Source organism: Plectropomus leopardus, chromosome 2 (assembly GCF_008729295.1).
Source record: "Plectropomus leopardus isolate mb chromosome 2, YSFRI_Pleo_2.0, whole genome shotgun sequence".
Classification (NCBI taxonomy): domain Eukaryota; kingdom Metazoa; phylum Chordata; class Actinopteri; order Perciformes; family Serranidae; genus Plectropomus; species Plectropomus leopardus.
In genome coordinates this window covers 5,745,908-5,765,757 of record NC_056464.1, presented here as the reverse complement: position 1 = coordinate 5,765,757, position 19,850 = coordinate 5,745,908, and the positions used below count along the sequence as shown (strand labels likewise).

At 40.0% G+C, this 19,850-nt stretch overlaps 1 protein-coding gene across 1 annotated transcript; it reads left to right on the top strand.

Moving 5' to 3' along the window:
* Positions 1–341: 341 nt before the first annotated feature.
* On the top strand, positions 342–19,408 carry lrrn1 (leucine rich repeat neuronal 1). Its single transcript, XM_042497028.1, has 2 exons — positions 342–367; positions 16,785–19,408. Exon 2 carries the CDS (start codon positions 16,942–16,944, stop codon positions 19,093–19,095), a length of 2,154 nt encoding a protein of 717 aa, XP_042352962.1. The 5' UTR covers positions 342–367; positions 16,785–16,941; the 3' UTR covers positions 19,096–19,408.
* The last annotated feature ends 442 nt before the right edge of the window (positions 19,409–19,850 follow it).

Sequence of the window (19,850 nt, the reverse complement as noted above, 5' to 3'; positions counted from 1 at the left end):
ACTGGTCTGGACAGCGCCAGGTGTTTTTATCATTTTTCTCTTCCATCTGTAGGAGGAGCAGGCGGCGGCAGCGGCACAGCAGAGGAATATCGGGGCGACAAACCGGTCGGCGGTGGCTTGCAGAAGGTTGGAGATCTCCGTGCACACCGCACCATGGCTCTGTCCGAGGCGCCCTGGGACTGAGCGGATACACAGGCGACAAATCGCTGTAAACAGCCGCCAGCTTGAACCCCAAAGGATACAGGAATATGTGTTCTTACGCTGCTTGATGAGGCACAATAACACCGCTCTGATTGCTGCGTGTTGACGCGTGTGTCTGGATAAAGGAGCTGTGCGCTTGGGAACATCGGACTGGAATGCCAACAAGGTGAGAGCCCTGAGGAAAGGCAGGGTTTCCACTGCTAGTCTCTTTCTATTTATTTTTTAAAAATGCATTATTGTTTGGAAAATAAATATCTGTTTAGATGATGTGTTTGCAGCCACATCATCTAAACCACCCAAATTTAACGTTTTGGCAGCATATTATTGTTGTTTTCATGCGTTAAACCATGCATACTTTGTGAATATGTTCCCATTCATAACATGTTTGAATGAAATGGCAATGAGTTGGGTTATATTTAGGATGCAGACACACTCAAGGGCATGGTCAGTTTTTGATAGAAATGCCGTCTGGATCCCGGCTCACTCCTCACCTCAGGCTTGAAATCTGTTTATGTTGACATTGGACCTGAAAGCACATTTGATCATTTGAACACACATCAGTCCATCACAATGCGTCAAATTGGCAGTCCACAGAAAACAAACTTTGATCTCGTTGCGGTACTTGCCGTGCCAGCAGGAGGTGCGTGCGGCGCGCGCACCGTCGTGTAAATGTGATTTGCATATTAATGTTAAAGTATGTCGGCAGATGTCTCGATTCCTCCGTTCTGGGCGAAAAAAAAGAAAAGTCTGGAGGAAGACAAGGCCCCGTAGAAGAGATGCTGCGCTGAGAATGGGGTTGCATTGGCAGGGGGTCCATTGTGGCTCCCTGACGCTGCTTCTGTCGCTGCAGCTGTTGCGCTTTTGTGATGGAGACTGCTGACTTGCATCACTCAACTTTAGGCAGAGGGGCACACTGGAGGAAGGTTAGGATGATAAGGGGATTTATTTTTAATGTGGGGTGTGTGTTTTTGCTCGTCCTGCTCAGTTTCTGCCCACGGGGCTCTATTTATGACCTCTTTTAACAACGAAGTGCTGAGAGTCGTCTATCTCTGCGGACCTCTGGGTCAAATAAAAGACTTTACAGTTTAATGAACAGGACAGGAACACAGCTTAGTCTCAATATGTGCAATTGCATCTCAGGATTGTGTTTAAAGGCCAGAGCCAAACTGCTGTTATTTCATATTAGAACAAAAGCCGTTTTATTCCTGCAATCCTTGCCTTGGTTGGTGCTGCTGTTGTCTTACAAAGCAGATTTCTAAGAAGAGAAGAATAAATAATTTTTTTTACATGGGCTGGTATTCTGAGACATTTGGCGCTTGGGCAGAGATACACAAAAGGACCCACCACCTTTCCTACACAGACGCAAGACACATAGACTTTGTGGGTGTTTTCCATCTCTTTGTAGTTATTATGGATTTTTTTTTTTTTTTTTTTTTGGTTTTGTGTCTCTTTGGGGTATAATTTGGTGTCTGGTGGGATACATCTTTCTGGTCTTTTTAGTCATTTAGTGTCTCTTTGTTGTTTTGTGTCTTTTTGAGGTAATTTGTGTCTTCAAAAAAGTATTTTTGTCTATTTTGGTAGTTTTCTGTGTCTTCTGTGTTTAGTTTTGTGTCTTTTTGAGGTTTTTGGCTCTGTAGTGGTTTTGTGTCTATTTTAGGTCATTTTGTGGCTTTTTTATGTCATTTTTGTCTATGTTGGCCATTTTGCGTCTCTTTGTAGTCATTTTGTGTCTTTTTGAGTTGTTTTTTTTTTGTTTGTCTTTTTTAGTAGACCTGTTCAATAATCCATCCATGGACAGAGCCCATGACTGATTCTTTTTTTTTTTGTTCCTCTTTCCCCAATGATTCATCTTGCCTCACATGGACAAAGCACGAACACACACACACAATACTGCTTACACACACTCAAGATGTCTATTTTCTTTTTAATGTGATTAGGAGGACATAGTGTGACAATAAGGCATGTGTGTTGCAGGCAGGTGTGCGCACGCGTTGTTAGAAGACAGCAGGGCTTATGGGAGGGGGTAAAGGGCTTCACCCTCCCACCACCTCCACCAATATTTAGGTCCCAAGGGTATAAGGCAGGGTGAGGAGTGTGTGGGGGGTGGGGGTGGGGGGCCTTTGTTATTGAGCCCAGGCCTTCACCATTATTCCTATAAGAAGGGCTGAAGCATTAACCCTTTGTCCTCTGTGAACTACAGGTCTCACAGACAGCAGACATGGTAACAATCAGCTCACACTGCTCTCCATGATCTGAGACACCAGTGTGTGTCCTGCAGCCATTACAGCATTTTTGACATTTTTCAATACACGGACATCCAGAGACACACCTGGGATGCCCTCAGTTGGCCATAACAGTGTGTGTGGTTGGACAACAGGAGACCGCAACAGGGCGGCCCTCTGTGGTCCTTCACAGTCTGTCAGGTCCCAGGCAAGAGAGAGCAGATCAGGCACACATACATAATATTAACATACAAAAAACAATTTAAGCATCTCATATACATGCTTTTGAAACATCAGCGATTACTTTACAAACTGATTGAACGGGTATATGGCTAGTTCAAATCTGACAGGCTAAAAGACAGACTGGCAAGCCTTCTATCATTAGAGGGCTGCATTTATAGAAAGAGAAAGAGGCTCTGATTGCACCATAAGTGACATTTAGCCCTTAATTGTACCTGGTTGTGGGTAGTTGGTGGTTCTATCCTCATTTATTTTAATGTAAAGGCATAAAGCTTTATTTATGACAATACCTGTCCTACTTGTCCCCATCTAATCTGGTTCAATGTGACCTTTATTTGCATTTTATGGCTCTCCATTCCAAGTTAAAAGGCCTAATTTTGAACTTTATGACAAGTGACTTAAATTTTGTTATTGTGCAGTTTGCACTTTAACAGACCTGCCTTTTAAGGTCTATTTGGAGTGATCACAGGTTACACTCCTGTGTTTCAAATACCTTTACACTGTAGTTTGCTCTCCTATCGATAATACCTGCAGCCCAGTTGCAAGAGGAAAATGATGGCATTGTACATTTCACTAACATGTTACATTTGTACTTTCATAAGTATCATATTAATGTTTCTAAAGTGACAATCTGTACTTACTTTTTGCTTTGTTTTTTTGCTGTTGGTTGTATTTTAGGAAGTCATTGCTGTTTACAGCGGCTTTCTAGCTACCAAATGAGTTTTTTTGCAATCCATTTTTGTACTGAGGATAGAGCCACGAAAAGCAGTTTCAGGGTTTTTTTTATCTAGACACCGCAGACCGGGACAGTGCCTAAAAAGTGGGTGTTTTTCCCATATCCTCATACAGCAATTTATATGATATACAAGTTAGGCATTATGAATAATGATGTAACATTACGTACTTAATGTAAGGTTACGTAGGTTAAGTTTAGGAAAAGAAATATGATGAAAACATATCTTAAAATAACTCAAAGTTCACTTGGGTTCACATGTCCCGTACATCGACCTCCCTGGGGGAAAGTCCTGCGTTTGTTTGATCTATCCACCAACTCAACATATGCCCTTACGTGCACTTTTACTGTTTATATTACTTTCTTATTTATTCTCAACAGAGCATTGGTCACATGATTGAAGCCTGTTAATGTGGTTTATACACAAATTGTAGTGATTTGTAGTGATGCGTATGAACAGTGCATGAGAACAGCCTGGTCCTTTTCACTGAGACATCACTCTGTTTTCAGCCTGCATCGTGTTTTTCCTGGAGATATCAATGGCTTCTAAAGTTGTGTTGGTGCCACAAAAAGGTTGGGTTTTTTTAAGCCAAAAGCATGATCTTTTCTTAACTATAACCAAATGGTTTTGGTGCCTTAATCTAACCACATGTTAACCACAGCATTTTTGAATCTTCAAGAAACAAAGTATCGACGTACCTGCTACATAATAACTGTAAGAAATGTTATGTATGTATGTGTGTAGTTTGCATAAATGTACAATGAAAAACATTTATACTAGCAATTGTGTTGATACCTTGGAAGCAGTTCTTCTACAGAGACATTAGGCGGATTTCCATTACAGATTTGCGCAAAACATAAGCGATTTTTCAAAATGTCGATAAAACACATTTGTGAGATGGTCACGTTTCCATTGAGTGATGTTATGTGACTTCTCATCTGGCAGTAACATTCCTTGAAGCATGGTGATGGATGTTCAAAACATCAGCAGGTTTATTTCTATTGCAGTCACCACTCGAGCCGTCATTATTTCCAATAAGTGTTGATGTAGGCATGTTATGGGAGCCATAATGGAAAGGCGAGCCCCTTATACATGTGAGTAGCCACGTATGAGGGATTTCTGTGAGGTGATAGTCCATGATTTCACAGAGGAATTGTGGATTCAAAACTCCCGGATGGTCCGCTCAACTTTTGAAGAGTTATGTGATGCAATAACATCTTGTAGCGCCTGCTGCATTATGAGGGAGCCAGTTCCTACTGACAAGCACATAGCCATAGCATCATGTGACCTAGAAAAGCCCCCCAAAAAAGTGTTTCCATTGCAGTTTTGCAAAAAACTTTTTCAAATCGCCTGAAACTACACCTCAGGCAAGCATAAAAACATATTTGCTTTTTTTTTCCAAGATTGAGGTGTTTCCATTTGATGTATTTTATATTCACCATTTCAATTTGTGCAATTTAATAATAGAAACCCACTTACTTTTGACTTAATTCAGAGCTTTAGTCGACCACAAATCACATCCGTAGCATGTAGAGAGGCTGATGAGTTCCATACACACCTATGCTTCCTGGTTGAAGGTGAACTAGTTTAAAAGGCTCAAGCTGCTGTTAAGTCAATACCAAGAGTAGTGGTCTCCAACCAGGGGAGACCTAATGTGAGTCATCTAATGTGACACCAGCCAGCGTGCACCCCGGCACTCTCATACTTATGAATACACAAGAAATCCATATGTATGCACAGCTCAGTTTACCGCTCCAAATGGTGATCTCTTTGTCATAATGTGTGCTACTTAACATAATTACCTTACATACTTTTTTCTGTATATGTCAGGGGAAATTATTTCGTTATTCCACAAACACAAATGTGGCATTATTTCCTTTTGCGGACGGGCAACCACAGTTGAACAGGAAACCTGATACAAGCATTGTTTAGAAAATGGGGGCTCATTTTTCAACTTCTGCTTGTGTGACACTTGTGTGAGGAAGCGGAGTGGGTTATGTGAAATCCTCAGAGGGAGGGGATGGAGAGAGCATTAGAGGCAGGTGTGAGCATGAGCAAGATCACGACAACCCATTTTTGGACACATTGAAGTCCTGATTCCCTCATCATCCTAGGGAAACATAAATAGTTTATATGACTGTAGTCTCCAAGGGGGGCTTAACTGTTTGTGTCTGCTGCAGTGTGACCAGATAGGTGTTTCTCAAGAGGCTGTAATGTGTGTTTTTTTGCTGTTTATCCAACTGTTTGGATGGAGACAGTAGGACAGGATGAGGAAAGACAGACAGTTGAGTTTTCGCTTCATATATTGGGTGTTTTTTCTTCTCATTTAGCCTCTTGTCACAGTAGCAGTCTGTTCTTTTTATAACATATTCCCCCTTGCTGAGTTTTATCGTCACTTAGATTCTGTCATCTAATTCCGAAGTGTTTTTGTCACCTCCAATTTGCTCAGTTTGTGACGGCATGTGTTTATTGGCTCCCTGGGGTTGTTTATCTCCCTTGCTCCACCTGTAATTTGTTTTCCTCCATTTCTGTATTTATCATTTTTTATGAGTGTGCAGTGAGTAAAGTAAAGCTCAGAGGGGACCAGGACCACGGGGGTTATATGTGTGTGCGTCTCCCAAGAAAGCCCAAATGCGGCACTCTTGTTATCCAGTTTAAATTATATTTTCATTTTCCAATGTCACTCTCAATTCTTATCGCATTCAAGGAAGGACTGACGATGAGCCTAAGTGTCCTCAAACTGACTGGGACAGGAATTTAAAATCTGACTTTGTCAATCAGAATGGCTCACTTTATTTAGTGACTTTCAAATCTTCGGTCACTGACATACCAATCTGGATTATTTTGACTTTGTGACATAGAGGAAAATGATTTTCCTCTCATCATTACTCAAACATAGACTGTATTAAATAATGGACAGAGTTACCGTGACATCACCCATTGGTTTGCAGGCTGCCATTTTGAAGCCTTGAGTTTGGCTTTTTTGGCGTTGTGAAGTGAATATACAGCCCATTCTCATTCCAAACTTGTAAAATACTACCACTTTGACAGAGTGGAAAAGCCGTGTGAACAGACATGTGAAAAGCCGCTAGACGGTGTCATATGAGAACATGGCCGAACAGAACCAGTTGCAGTGTTGTTATATGCTGGTGACTGGCTGGACGGCATCTGGTTGAAATGCTGCTGGTAACAATGCCATATAAGGAGCATGAGGGTGCCATTGTGGTGGGTGAGACCAACAAACTCCGGACTTGCGGGAGTCCAGTGTACGCTGTCTGCCTGAATGTGATTTTTTTTACACCTCATCCTGCGCTTCCTCCCCCCTAGTCCTAATCATCTGTTCCAGCATGTGCATTAGTTGACATTCTGATGTTGGGTGCTAATGTAAATGCTATTTTTTGCAATCAATCTAAAACCATTAAAACAAAACATATGACTTGATCCTGTCAAGTTTATGTACATGTTTTTGTACCCCCCCATTCAGTTGCCAGATTGTCATTGTCGCCATAGTGTGTCCATGACAAGATGGGTGTTACTGCACTGTGTTTGGATATTTTTAGGTAATGTCTTTAGGAAGTGACACCCATCAGAGTGCCAATTAACAATTAGGTTCACTATAACTGACAATTTCTCAACTGGAAACGACAAGGATTCACTTTCATAGCATGAAATGAAAGTCATGGCTGTCCGGTGTGTTCAGAGTTGAAATGGCAGCCTACTGTGCATGATAATATTAACTTCAGCCATTCAGGCCATGAAAAGGTCTCCAGCTTTGGAGGTAGCCCATTGACTGAGTATCCACCGGAGTTACTTATAATGATGGCAAACTATGCTTCAAAACCTGAGGCCTAAAACAAGGCTGTCTCAGTGCTGTTACTTAAGAAAAAAAAAGTACAATCTCAAATCCAAATTTCTGCTGTATAAGTAACTTTAATTCAAGAAAAGCATGTTCTCTGGACAGCATTGTGTACCTGCAGCCATTAAACACTGCCATTATATAAGGGCTATTGTCAGTAAGTGGTGATTCTTTAGTAGGAAATTGCTCACAGTTAAAAGTGATCATCAAGAGTAATCTTGACTTGTGTGAGAATGGTATCATTCACAGCACACTAAAAATCTTACATATTTAGTTTGCATGCTGACTGGTTTGAGTAAAATTACTTTATCACTGTTTCATTGTGAAAACACTACACAATAAATTCTGCTTAGAATCAGCGCATAGTTTCAATTTGGGACACACCGATAATTATAATCAATACCACATACCTTTTTAATATTTCACAAACTGTAGGGTAATGCACTGTATGTGCGCCCTGCAGTAGGTCGTCACTGTGACAGCCAGACTTGGTTTGACCTCTGCGTATTTGTGTCACAAGTGACATCATTCAGTGTGATACTTAACAAAGGATAAATTAATTTTTCAATGGATGCCTAACTTGAAACAAATAATATTAAATATTAGTGGAAATATAATGGAAATTACCAATGTTGCATGAATAAAAAGTTTAAATAGTTTTTGGTTTCATAGGCTCTCATGACATGCAGCTGCTCTGTGCAGTTGTCTCTTAGTTCCTGCTCTCCAAAATTAAAGTGCTCATTCGCTTAATTTTACTTTGACACTATAAGTACATCTTAACCAAAAAATGAACTCATATTGATATTGCAACATTATAGAGTGTCTGTGCTTTTACAAAATAATATCACAATAATATTTTTGATAAATAATCATCAGTAATGTGGATAGAATGACTCCATATAACCCAGCCTGTTCTCATTCTGAAGTCCTCAAATACCTTTGCTTTTGCAGTGAATTTTCACATGAGATCCCAATACCAAAAGCCACAATTCTGGCTATTCATGGTCTGGTGGCGTCAGTGGAGAAGCCGCTCATATGGAACTTATAGCATCCTATATGTTGCTGGAAGGCATAAAGTTGAAATGCTGTCAGAAAAACATAATTAAAGGTCCCAGTAGGGTGGGCGGGACAGGCAGTAGATGAAGCCAACAAACCACTCATGTGGTAGTCTGGTGTTCACTTCCCATTAGAATGTGATGTTTTTTTCTACACCTTACCATGTGCCCTTTGTGCCTAATCCTAAGGACACTTAGAGCGTAATATTTAGACACAGAAGTCCACTGACAAAGCGGCAATATGTGACGACTTGGGATGAGAACATGTTGTGTATCCTCATGGAACACTTCTTTTGATATATCTCACAAAAATGCACACATAACTGTTAGTATGATATGAATTAGCGCCCCACAAATAACGTTAAATCCTGATGTAAAGTTACATTATTAACATTAAGTTATGTAGGTTTGGTTTAGGCAATAAAAGTAACGTGGTTAGGTTTAGGAAACAAAATATGGTAAGAATGTACCTAGAAATGACTCAAAGTCCACACGGTGCTGAACACACATCTCCAGGGGAAAATCCAGGAGGAAAGTTAAAATTTTAGTGACCCATCCACCACCCAAAACTGCCTCCTTACAAGACTATGCGGTATTGCTCACCCTTAACTCCTATTAGTGCATTGGTCACGTGGTCGCAGCCTTCCAAAATATGTTGCTTATGTACAAATTACTGGCTTATGATTATGCGAGATATGTGTGAATTGGGGTACTTTTTTGAGTGAAATGAACGGTTTATGAGAATAATTTGAATAAACAGCTAGAGCAGTCTGGTAAATTTCAGAGAATTACATCACTCTGTTGTAATGCAACCTGTAAAACCAGGAAAATACAAAAGTTACAATATAAGCATATCCATAATCTAAGATAAATTTCGGTCTCAAATAATGATGTCAATACAGTATTGATACAGTCATTTCAGTGGGTTTAGTGTTAAACACCTGTCCCGCTTATGACTTCTGTGTCGTTGATTAATAAAAGCTGTACTCCAGTAACCCCCCACATAGCAAAGTAATACAAAGTGACCCTGCATCCCTCAGCAGATATTGATGAATGGTGCTTTAGACGACAAAGTTTATGTCTGAAGCTGAAGTATTCCATTCACAGGTTCAAAGTTGGCTGCGGTTACAACCTCTGGCTGTATCCGTTTCCTGTCTTCCTGCCTTTGGTGTTGTGTTGAGTCTTCTTCCACCTGCTGTGTGTTTTTAAGCTTTCCCGTGGCTCTGGGACTCAGATCACAATGGACCTGTGAAGCCTGTGTCAGGATGTCCCAGACAGCTTTTAGTTGTTGTTGAGAAATCAACCAACAGGATGTTGACACAGATTTGTAGTCTTTTAAGTGCTCATAGTTACATCAGAACAGCAGCAACATTTTTTTTTTTTCAGCCAACCTACTTTTCTCTTTGGCAAGTGTGTCATGTTTTGGGTGTGTTTAGTATTAACTGGGATCAGAAACTTCTCAATTTACATTGCATAAAGACAAAGCTGTTTGTGTTTACAGAATAGGGAGAATCTAAGATTAACCCCATTTGTGGTAAACAGATGAGGAAGAATCTGTGAGCACACATGTATTTATATATCTGGCTTACAATCTTGATGCATTGTATGTTTTTAAGGCAATTTAGTGACAATATATGGTACATACTTTCTAAAAATGAATCATATAAAGACCATCTGGAGTCCAGTTTTTGATTTTATTGCTACAGTATAGTGATGCAAATAACAAAGTAAGAGTGAGTCAAAAGTTGACAATTGCATTTCTCAACACAAGTAATTCGAGGTCAACCAATTTTGTGGTTTGGCTGGGAAGTTCTAAAAGATCAGTGACTGCACCTCCATAGAAAGCAAGTCCCCATCTTCTCTGTGACTGTGTCTATGTGAATTGTTCTTCATTTTAACATTTATTTACATGTGGTTTTTGCCAGGACTGCTCTCACAACACTTTGTATATGTTAACCATTGGATGCACACACGTACCTTAAATACAAGATGGCAGACTTTTTCACATATGCATGCCTCATATCACGTTGTTAACTTTGTCTAAGAGGTGTAGCCGTATCTAGCTGTCAAAGATGGAACCTGTCTGCACTTTGCACCTCGTATCTTACAGAGACTCTTGACAGAGTGAATGCCGCCACTCTCTGTTTCATATTAAAAGCCAACTTTTCAAAATAAAAGTCCTCTAATGTTTCATACACAGTCCAGTCATATCCAGGGTTTCAACGTTATTTATTATTAATAAATATATGGTAATTTTATCAGTCCAAAAAAGGCACAAAAAAACTTCTTTCAAAAGTAAATTGTGCACGATGTCTTAAAGGTTTAAATAATTTTAATTATTTCTAAGACAATAATGTCAGACCCTTTTTCTGAGAGTAACTTTAATGGGATGACTGTGATGCATGGACAGAAAAAACTGCAAAAATGGTAAAATATAATGTTATCTATATGTCTTGTATGGGACAAAATATTTAGACATTGACAAAATTACAAACAAGCACTTAAGGAATTATTCTCGTAATGAGATTAGTGATGAATTAACCCCCCCCCCCCCCCGATGCCTTATGTGTCTCAGATTCCACTGATTTGATGCTTTTAATTAAAGTGCTAAGTGACCTGTTTCTCTCCTTTGGGTTTCAATCCACTACACTGCTTCCAGCTAATCTCCACTTTAGTATCTCCATCCACTAATTCCGACTGGCGCAACATTTGTCACAATATACAGGGCTTTAGCTTAAAGACAAGATTGTGTGCTATCCCTGTTTTTACCCATGCTCCGCCCTGCCCCATAAGGAATCCCCACTATAGGAGGAGCAGAGACATGTTGCCATCTCCCTGCTGCTGTTGCCAGGCAGTTTGCATTTGGATGAATTAGTCAGCTCTCTTGTTTGAAAGCCTCTTAAGTACTATCTTCTTAAGCTGGTGTTGACCATAAAGCTGGGTGGTGAAGAAGGCCGTGGCACTGTGGTGCAGCCGTATGGCTCCTCACTGGAAGGGGTGCCTCCTTTAGTAAATACAGCCAATTGAGTACTGAGTGCTTTGTTGCAGTACTGCAAGTGCATGGGCTTGTTAAAAGGAGCGCTGGCAACCTAATCCTGTTTATAAACAATGGTGAGGGATAAAACGGTTGCATAGAAACAGTGGTTGCATGTGAACACAATTCTGGAGTGTGTGGGATGCATATCTCGTGTAAATGATAAAAGGAATATAGAAATACTGCTTTATGGTTGTATGGCTCCACTAACCATGGTTGGGCTGGGTGATATGGCTTTAAAATAATATCATGATATTTTTAGGCTAAATTGCGATACACAATATATATTTCAATATTTTGAAATGTCCTCTAAACTACTATAAACTACAAAAATACCAAAATAATAAATGAACTACAGTTACAAATAAAGTAGCTACTTTCAATTAAAAAAGTTACTTAAACTACTAATAAAGTTTAAAAGTTAAGTAGAAAAGTATTGCTCTCCAGCCATGACAGGTGACTATGCTTCAAATGGATGTTGCTACAAAGAAGCTAAAAAAAAAATAAAATGTGGATGCTTCAATGAGTATCTGACCAAATTTCTCCCCCTTTGCCCTTTGCATTGAAAAGTTTGTGTGAAATTTTGTCATAATGACCATTTGAACCCTTGAGTTAAGGCCTAAACTTGTTTCGCAAGATCACAGAGACCTTTGGCCACCAAACTGCCAATCATTTCATCATTGGGTCCAAGTGGACATCTGTGCCAGATTGAAGGAAATTTCTTCCAGGCATTGGACTGACAACCTTGGAAACGGTTGTTTGGACACAGTGGTGCTTTAAGCTAAAAGGCTAAAATGTTGATGTTTAACATGCACAGGCTGAGTTAGACCAACAACGATTCATTTAATTTATGATACGCTCCAATAAGAGTTGAGTGAAACCAAGTTTAAAATGAGTATATCCAGATTTAAAAGTAACCTTCTGAAACCACAGCAAATTGGCTTGATTTCTTCCAAAAATGTCAGGAAAAGGCAATGAGCAACTTAACAAGGAGTGAAACAAAAATTATTGAGAAATAAGCCCGAAATTACACAAAATTACCTAAAATTAACACAAATAAAGAAAGAAAAGCAAAAAAACAAAAACAGCAAACGACCTAATAAAGTGCTAAAATAAAAAAATAAAAAAATATTTTCCCTTAGTTATTTGTTAGTTTTCTAACAATTTGCAGGATATTTCATGCCAAGTTGCTTGATCACAGCTCAAATTGAAGTTGAAAGTTTTGATGCAACATTAGTAAATTTAATCTAGGTATTGAGCAAAAACTAAACTGAGATTTAAAGAGAGGTTTAAATTTAAACTGTCATAATTTTAAGTTAGTCTTAAAGTTTGTTGCAACAGAACTCAAACTTAAACCATGATTTTTAGCCATAATATTATATTCACAATCTTAGTTTATCATGTTTAGCATGTCAGCTTAACACCAATTTCAAGAATATGAAGGTCTATAGTAAATTGAATGGTAATGTCATGGTCCTCCTCTGCTCGCTTAGATTTTTGTTGAAGACTTTTTGTTAAAGACTATCTGACATGTATCTTTCAGTCATGTTAGTAATGTGTCTACATGGATTTTAATCTCTTGGGTTTTCAGTGTTTCTCTGTTGCATCATGTTTCCTTTATTATCCTGTTATACTCTCCTCGGATGTCATACCCTGGGTTTTCTGTTTGTTTTTCCTTGTTTCATGTATTCGTGTTTTATCTGTTTCCTGTTTTATTTTGTAGATTCACTCCTCATGTGTCATGTCTGTTTTTTTCCTGTCTTTGTGTGGTTTTTTTTTTTCCACCTTAGTGTTTGTGTGCCCCACCCTAATTAGTTTCACCTGTCCCTCACTAGCCCCACAGTCCTCTCACCTGTTCTCACTTTCCCTTGTGGTTTCCCTGTCCTTAGTTCTTTCTGCCCTTGTCTGTTTCCTGCCTATTTTCTGTCACGTCTGTCTCACATCAGTATTGTTAGACCTTCCTTGCTTCTGAATATTTCCCAGCCAATCAGCTCCCTGCCTGTTCCTCTTCCTCATCATCTCAACCCCTTCACCTGAGCTTCTCCACCTTTTTTCTCCACCTGCACTTCATCCTCTCATCAGTCTAGTTTGTATTTAAGTTCTGGTTTTCAGTTCAGTCTCTGTTTGATCCTTTGCTTGTGTGATGTTCTCTTTGCCATTTCACTGTTCCCACTTAAAACAAAATCTGTTAGAGTTGTCTGCAGTCTCCTGCATTTGGGTCCACCTGCTCTGCATTACATGGCAGGCAGTCCATCAGGTGGTTGTTGAGGCACATCAGGGAAATGTACAATGCACAAATGTAGCACTAATGTAAACGGAAGGAGGATTAATCCCGTGGGGACCATGAATGTCTTTGAAATATCAATGTGAAGAGAAAAAGTTGCACACTGACTCCAAACCACAGTTTTTTTAATATGTTTCAATCCTAGTCACATCTTCATCAGAATTAAAAATGGTCACCACATGTGTATAGTGTATATAACAGTAGGATGATGACGGCAGGAGAGGTAAACTATCCAACCCACACAGTGTGATATACATCTTAAAACAATTACCAAAAAGTGCCAATGATAAGCCTTTCAAAAGCACAATCATATAGCATGGGAGTGCAGATACAATAATACACCTAATGTATTAATAATAATAATATTAAGAAGAAGAAGAAGAATCTGCTCAAAATGCTTTACAGTCAAATGCAACACAACAGCAAAAAGACAACAAGATTAGACAATGAAAAGACTGTCTTCATCGGTGTCACTGATAAACATAATGTAAAACTGACAGTAAAAAGTACAGAAACCAGTAAAATGGTAAAAAAAAAATATGAGAGAATGTATACAATACAAGAGTTGCGTGAACAAAAGGTTTTCAGCTGTCGTTTAAAAATGTTGACTGAGTCCGCTTCTGTTGTAGCTTTTGGAGGGGTATTCCATAATTTTTGGAGCAAAGTTAACAAAAGCTGCTTATTTTGTTGTGCATATCATTGTGTGTATTCGAAAAAAAAAAAAAAAAGCAGCAGAAAATCTGAGAGCTCATGCACGGTTGTAAAACTACAGGGAATCTGCAATATTGGCCAGTTCTAAACCATTAAGAACTTCAAAAACAAGTAAAAGAACCTTAAAATGTATGTTAAAATATACTGACAGTGGAGTGTAGCTAAAACCAGGGTAATATGCCAAAATGTACCTCAAGTATATCAAAATATATACATGAGTATTTAAGTTACATGAGAGGAAATATTACAATAGCCATGAGTATCTTGACAAACTGTCATGGCAATCCTTTCCAATAGTTGTTTGGGTATTTCAGTCTGGACAAATGCGGTTGACTGACAGACCTCCATTGCCATCTATAGATAAAATAATTCTATGACCATAATGCCCATGTATTCATAAACAATGAGGTGTTTCGAATGTAGTAATGGCGCTGAGTAGAAGCTGACTATTGTTAGCCAGAATGTCAGCTTTATCCTTCAAGTCAAGAGTAAGTGTTGCTGCCATATGGGCAAGCAGATGCCCATTGTACCTCTCAGGAGCTCACATTTGCTGAACCTAGCAACTGAGCTAGATCAGTCTCTAGTCCGCTCACCTCCCTCTCCCGAAATCCCTCTTTGTAGTCATAAGCCTTAGAGTTAAAGAATACTGCAAGTTTTGACAATTTCCCTACCATGCCCAATCATCCCAGAAAAAGTCTTAGGCCTGCTGAAAACTTGTTTTTTCATGTTTGCCCTAAATTCAGAATGCTGAAGATGTTGCATTAAAAATTAAGAAGCATCTTTTTTTCTTTTCTTTTTTTGCTTTCTTTGAGGCATGGCACATACTAATATCTCATAGTGTTTAATGATGTTCGGAGAAGCTAATGATCGAGTCCTTATGGGCCTGTTGAACAGATGAAAGCCCTCAATGGAATTTGATCTGTTTCCAAGTAGTTCAGAGCAGTGTTTTGTGCAGGCATTGTAATGAGCTGAACTCGCATTTTCTCAAAACTGTTGATGCTGCACACAACTCACAGTCTCACAAGGGTAGTGGAGGAGCAGTTGTTGTTCTTAGTCAGTCTGTTGTCTTAACTAATTGCTTCATTTACAACAAACAAGAAAAATAATGCAAGAATGCACTAATTGTCACATACAAAAACACAAAGGGCTCTACTTAATAGATCTATAGTGCATCGTATTATATGCATCGTGTAAATACATTGAGGCTGTGTCCAAATGCTTTTGCTAGGTAAATGGTAATGGAAAAGGGGTTGTCTTTAGGCCCTTAATTAATCATAAATGTATTTGGGTGTAACATTAATTCAACCAATCATCATCTCAGGTTCCTTTTAAAGCTAGGAGTGCCTACAACGGGCGCACTGTTATTTACTTGATTGTTATGTCCTCATCTGAAAATGGAAGACAAAAGAAGACAATAATTGGGGCATCAGGTGGCTCAGTGGCTAGAGCAGGCGCCCCATGTACAGAGGTTGTATCCTCACAGCAGCAGCCACAGGTTTGATTTTGACCTCGGCCTTTTGCTGGATGTCGCCCCCTCTCTCTCCCCCTGTCACACTAAAGCTTTCCTGTTCATTAAATGCATAAAAACGCCCTAAAACAAAAAAAGAAGACAATAATATATTTACCACAATAGATAGATCAATACGAAGTATGTGAATGTGCCTGACCAAGCCTTATTTTAAGGCCTACACACCCATGGGTGCATAGATAAGCGATAAGTGCAAGCACTGGCCATGAGAATGACAACCTTTTCCTTGAGGAACTAGCAATCACCATTGTGCTGTCCTGTTCACCGCTTTACACCATGTGAAGGACTAGGCTCTAAGAGTCTAAAGCCATGCTAGCTGCTTTGTGAGTTGTACTAAGACACAATAATGCTTTGAGATAAATTATGTCAACATGCTGACATCCTCACAATGACATAATTAACATGCTGTTCTTTTTGGGGTATTTGTTCATAAAGCAAAGGATTAGCTAATTAAACATTTCGACATGATGGGATAGCCAGATGTAATGGCATTCCATTCAAGATTTATTTCCCTCAAAACCACCAGTGTCAACCTCAAGGTGATGCAAGAGGAAAAGTATGAGATCACCGAAGTCATGAGGATTTAAAATTGGTTTCAATTAATCTATTTGTTGGAGAGATATTTCATATGAAAGTGAGGGAATGACTTGCTGACAGAATGACAGCTTGAAGTATTTCACAAGATACACCAATAAGTAGTGTTTTACCTGATAGTGGTGCTAGAAGGAATTCATCCTCTGGGAAACGTGAATGTCTGTACAGAATTTTATGGCAATTCACTTTTCTCAACCAAATTGGTGGACCGACCAGCTGACAATGGCAGAGCAACATAATTTTGTATTAGACACCATCTTCATTATAAATATGGGTCAGACACTGTTTTCTTTATAGTGACCTATGTTTTGTCTTCCTTTTTCAGATTGTTCTGGGGGTCTGAGATCTGGATGTAAATTCTACCCTCCGCTTCAGCTCCTTACCATTTCATTGGACTGGCAGACCTAATTAGTGGAAAGTCTGGTTGATGACTGTAACACACTTTCTCCCAAAATCATCTGCCCCTCCTCCTGTCTTCCAGCATGGCTAGACGGAGGTTAGACTGCTTACTTCTAGGCCAGGTGTTTGCTGGCCTGATGCTGGTATCCATAGGACTATCCTTCGTCCAGAGCAATGAGTGCCCCCAGCTGTGTGTATGCGAGATCCGGCCCTGGTTTACCCCCCAGTCCACCTACAGAGAAGCTATCACTGTGGACTGCAATGATCTTCGCTTAACACGCATCCCAGGAAACCTTTCCAGTGACACTCAGGTACTCCTCCTACAAAGTAACTACATTGCCAGGACCAATGACGAGCTGGAGCAGCTCTTTAACCTGACTGAGCTGGACTTGTCTCAGAACAACTTCAGTAGCATCCGGGATGTCGGCCTTACGAATATGTCACAGCTCACCACGCTCCATCTGGAGGAGAACCAGATCACGGAAATGCCCGATTACTGTCTGCAGGACCTCAGCAACTTGCAGGAGCTCTACATCAACCACAATCAGATCAACACCATCTCTGCCAATGCCTTCTCTGGGCTCCACAACCTGCTCAGGCTTCACCTCAACTCGAACAAGCTTAAGACCATCAACAGCCAATGGTTTGAATCTACGCCCAACCTAGAGATCCTCATGATTGGGGAAAACCCCGTTGTTGGAATAATGGACTTTAATTTCAAGCCACTTGGCAATCTTCGAAGCTTAGTTTTGGCTGGGATGGATTTGACAGACATCCCTGGTAATGCCTTTGTGGGACTTGACAATCTTGAGAGCCTCTCTTTCTATGATAATAAGCTTGTCCGAGTTCCTCAGAGAGCCCTTCAGAAACTACCTAACCTTAAGTTCTTGGATTTGAACAAAAACCCAGTGCACAAGATTCAAGAAGGGGATTTCAAGAACATGCTGAGACTGAAGGAGCTGGGTATAAACAACATGGGAGAGCTGGTTTCTATGGACCGGTACGCTCTGGACAATCTTCCTGAGCTCACGAAGCTGGAAGCTACAAACAACCCTAAGTTCTCTTTTATCAACCGTCAGGCCTTTCGTGATGCCCCAGCCTTGGAGAGTCTAATGCTGAACAACAACGCCCTGAATGCTCTTTATCAGTCCACAGTGGACTCGCTCCCGAACTTGCGTGAGATCAGCATCCACAGTAATCCTCTGCGCTGTGACTGCGTCATTCAATGGATGAGCTCCAATAAAACCACCGTCCGTTTCATGGAACCTCTATCCATGTTTTGCGCCATGCCAACGGAAGTAAGGGGTATGCATGTGCGGGAGGTTCTTCAGAATAATTTAGCAAACCAGTGCCTGCCTCTTATTTCCCATGATACTTTCCCAAGCCACCTCAACCTTGACATTGGCATGACCTTGGACTTGGATTGCAGAGCCATGTCCCAGCCTGAGCCTGAAATCTACTGGGTGACACCAATGGGGAACAAAGTAATGAAGGACACCTTATCCGACAAATACAGCCTCAGCAGTGAAGGGACATTGAGAATTTCTCATATCCAAGTAGAAGACTCTGGCAGATACACCTGTGTGGCTCAAAATTCAGAGGGAGCTGACACAAGAGTGATAGCCATAAGGGTAAATGGTACTCTGTTGGACAGCACTCAGCTCATGAAGATCTACGTCAAGCAAACAGAGTCTCACTCTATCCTTGTCTCCTGGAAAATAAACTCCAATGTAATGACCTCCAACCTCAAGTGGTCATCTGCCACCATGAAAATAGACAACCCACATATCACTTACACTGCCAGGGTACCTGTCGATGTCCACGAATACAACCTTACGCATTTACAACCAGCAACCGAGTACGAAGTGTGCCTCACTGTCTCCAACATCCACCAACAAACACAGAAGTCTTGCGTTAACGTGACAACGAAGCAAGCAACCTTCGCTGTGGAAATATCTGACCAAGGGACCAACACTGCCCTTGCAGCAGTCATGGGAACAATGTTTGCAGTCATCAGTCTGGCCTCTCTGGGAGTGTACATCGCCAAGAGGTGGAAGAGAAAAAACTACCACCATTCTCTGAAAAAGTACATGCAGAAGACCTCGTCAATCCCGCTAAACGAATTGTATCCTCCTCTTATCAACTTGTGGGAGGCAGACAGTGAGAAGGAGAAAGAGGGCTCATCCGAGACCAAACCCAGTCAGGTGGATACCACACGCAGCTATTACATGTGGTGAGAGCTATTACCCAGTGGGAGATATAGAGACATGTTTCTTTCAGGAGCACAAATATACATACTTGCTTCTTGTGTGAGTCATTTTTTCTTCATGTTTCCTGTTTTCTTCGGTTCTCTCAGACTTCTTCCTCGACCGGAACGATGAACCGAGATTTTCAGATCTTTAGTTTAGCATATTGCCTTTTTACCTCTCGCCCATTTTGACACACAATATGGCAGCTTCGTTTAGCTTGCTGGACTTAGTAGTCACTGTGCTTTATTTTTAGTACTTGTTTTAATGAACACAGCATGAGCATTGTCATGGATTCAGTATATGCGAGCAAAGGAAAAGCTGAAATCCAACCTGTTTTTGACATGTTTCTATGGCGGAATTATTGGAGACTGCCATCTTTCTTTCTCTTGTAAAACAGTTTCACTGTTGACTGTTGTGCACTGAAATATATATACTAATTTGTCTATCAACTCAAATATAAGCTGACAAAGTACGTTTAGACTTGATATACTGTCTATTGAATAATGTTAGCAATTCCTCTGTAATGTTGTATCAGCTATGACTTAATTTACTTTTTGTACATTAAATAATGATAATAACATAATAAGTATGTTTGATTTAGACTTTAAGTTTGCAGAGCAGCTACTGTAAACCAGCAATAGAAATATGAATGTTATGAACTAGGTCAATAGATGTAAGGCTTTTTAAATTTCTGAAATATTTCTTTTCTTATTTTGCTAGAATATGTCTACAATCACTGGTTT

Bases quoted from the DNA above. Each gene is read 5' to 3' on its own strand.
- lrrn1 (XM_042497028.1), top strand. From the start codon at position 16,942: ATGGCTAGACGGAGGTTAGACTGCTTACTTCTAGGCCAGGTGTTTGCT.